This window comes from Montipora capricornis, chromosome 8, assembly GCF_036669925.1.
Source record: "Montipora capricornis isolate CH-2021 chromosome 8, ASM3666992v2, whole genome shotgun sequence".
NCBI classification, from domain to species: Eukaryota; Metazoa; Cnidaria; class Anthozoa; order Scleractinia; family Acroporidae; genus Montipora; species Montipora capricornis.
In genome coordinates this window covers 3,067,514-3,070,013 of record NC_090890.1, presented here as the reverse complement: position 1 = coordinate 3,070,013, position 2,500 = coordinate 3,067,514, and the positions used below count along the sequence as shown (strand labels likewise).

At 38.2% G+C, this 2,500-nt stretch overlaps 2 protein-coding genes across 3 annotated transcripts in view; one reads left to right on the top strand and one right to left on the bottom strand.

The window, feature by feature from the left end:
- LOC138058980 (CCR4-NOT transcription complex subunit 3-like) overlaps nt 1-2,500 on the bottom strand; it is a 141,364-nt gene that overhangs the window by 109,726 nt on the left and 29,138 nt on the right. The window lies entirely within an intron of this gene.
- The window catches only part of LOC138014188 (uncharacterized), a 13,061-nt gene that overhangs the window by 10,273 nt on the left and 288 nt on the right, over nt 1-2,500 (top strand). Inside the window, exons 2-3 of the mRNA XM_068861202.1 lie at nt 1,047-1,124; nt 2,168-2,500. The exon at nt 2,168-2,500 is cut by the window's right edge and continues 288 nt beyond it. Of these exons, the coding sequence (XP_068717303.1) occupies nt 1,047-1,124; nt 2,168-2,204 (115 nt within the window). The 3' untranslated portion in view covers nt 2,205-2,500. The remainder of the gene's footprint in view (nt 1-1,046; nt 1,125-2,167) is intronic.

Below are 2,500 nucleotides of genomic sequence, written 5' to 3'. Positions count from 1 at the left end.
AGCTTGCAATGGAGGCTAATGCGGGGGAATACATTAAAAAGTATTTGCATTTAGAAAGTTCCCCCGCATTAGCCTCTATTGCAAGCTAGTTCCAGTCCAATACTGAGAATACGAATATGGTCTATTACCACTGATTACCATTATTTAAATGGCTGGTGACTCGGTAACAGGCGATCAAGCGTTCTTTGGGAAGCGGAAAAGGAGAAACAGGACAAGGCGAAAAATTGATCAGCGTTTTTTTTTGTGTTCTTCTAGATCTCGCACCCCAACCTTGATGCGCTTGCTCGAAGCCAAAAAGCTCGTAGTCGTACACTCTCTTCGACCCCTGAATTGTTTGCGATTAGTGTGTCGGTTCTTTAACGTGTTTTGAACAAGGGTTGTGACGCGGTCCTCCGATTAAAAGTCCTTATCCCAGAGGCAATTTTTAAAACCTGAGTGCCGGTATTCGACCCTTTAAAAGACTGGCCCCGGTTTTTCAAAAGGCGGATAGCGCTATCCACCGGATAAATCACTATCCATTGGATAAAGCAATTGGTTTCGCTATGACTTATCCACTGGATAGTGATTTATCAGGGTGGATAGCACTATCTGTCGTTTGAACAACTGGCCCCTGGCTTTTAAGCATGTTGTTAAAACTAAAAAGAACGAAGTTAAAGCAAGAAATTAAGCGCAGAAGCGTTTTCTTTTATCGAAACCCAATATTTGACCACTTTCGATATATTAAAATTCAGTCCTAAACAAAAGACATCATCTCGAGGCTCTGGGGAATAATTTCATACAAATCCTTCTATTTATTCCCCAGAGCCTCGAGATGATGTCTTTTGTTTAGGACTGAATTTTAATATATCGAAAGTGGTCAATTAATATTGGGTTTCGATAAAAGAAAACGCTTCTGCGCATGATTTCTTGCTTTAACTTCGTTCTTTTTAGTTTTGACAACATGCTTAAAAGCCAGGGGCCAGTTGTTAAAACGACGGATAGCGCTATCCACCGAAATGACGACCGCTTTTGCAAGTTTTCACTGATCTATTCCTATCTTCGAACAGGAATGAAGCCACTAGAAGACCTCACAACTGTGCCAGGTTTCGGTGGTGCACTGAATTATCACAAGAACATGATGAAAGGTGAGTACATTTTTCCAACATTTGCGAGTTCGCAGATTCTTTATCGATGATAAAATTGTTTGATATTCACTTACATAGAGAAAAAAGTCATTTATGTGAACATAATCAAGTAGCTCAGTAAAATCTCAAACCGAGGCTGAGCTGTATTGCAATACGGCAAGGCCTCAGTTAAGTTTGAGATTTTGCTCTAACGACCTCACTCTCGGTTGTTGAGTAGTTGGTAATGCAAGGATACTCAGTTTAAAGTGTTTTTATATTATTTTCTTAAATACAGGTTGGTCATTGGCTTTACAAGCTAAATACTAACTAACAAAGAGACAATTACTTTGTGCCAAAGAAATATTTTAAGGATACTTTTTGGCTTCACAGTCGGCGTTTAAATGTTGACCAATTTTAAACCTTGAGTCCCTGCAGTTAGCAAAACGAGCCACGAGAAAAGCATAATTTATACATGCACACTTTATTCGTCCCAATAAGGCTTTTCAGAATAATTAAGGTACAAGGTTAATAAGTTAATAAAAAGTAAAAAGATAATTGAAATAACAAATTAGTTGGCTCAAGGTGTGTATTCAAGAATCTTAAGATTTTAACGTTAAATCTTTCTTCAGGCAACGTTTGAAGTCCTTTACTGTTGGCGGTACTTGTGTGCACTGTTTAATGAGTTCTCTGTTTGAAATCCTCTTGTGTTGGTTTCAAATAGTGTACACACTAAATGAGTATCAAAGCTTTTGTATAAAGAAGCCAACACCCCCATACGAGTTAAGTCCTATAACATGAAGATAACAGATGAGATGGTAAATTTTTTTCCGCGATTTAGGAAACCAAGAGATGCATGTGCACGTGTCCGCGAAGGAGAATTCCGATTTTTTCCGAGAATCCTCATGTCCACGTCGAAAAAAAAATCTATTTTCGCAACGTGAAGATTTAACAAAAACCATACACAATAGAATGAGAAATGAGTCAATTTTCAGTAGGTTAGGTAGTCGTCAATTTAGTTTATGCGTAGAATGAATCACTTGTTTCCTTTTCTCTTTTTAACACAGGGATGGTGACATTTCACGCATCAGTGAAACGCAGTAGGCGTGACAACATACCAATCAGTAGTTATATTAAAGGCCTTGGGTTCATCTTTCATGCTTCGCTAATCAAGACAAGGGAATCATCCACCTAAACAAATGGCCACTTCTGAGTTCATGTCTGCCTCCTCTTCAAAGCGAGTCTAAGTGCGAAGTTTTTCTTATGAAAATTAGTTTTCATTTTTATTTAAAGTAGAACTAATTTCCGTCACAAAAACTTCGCACTTAGACTCGCTTTGAAGAGGAGACAGACATGAACACGGAAATGGCCTATTAAAGCAGCTGGAAAAAACCTATTTA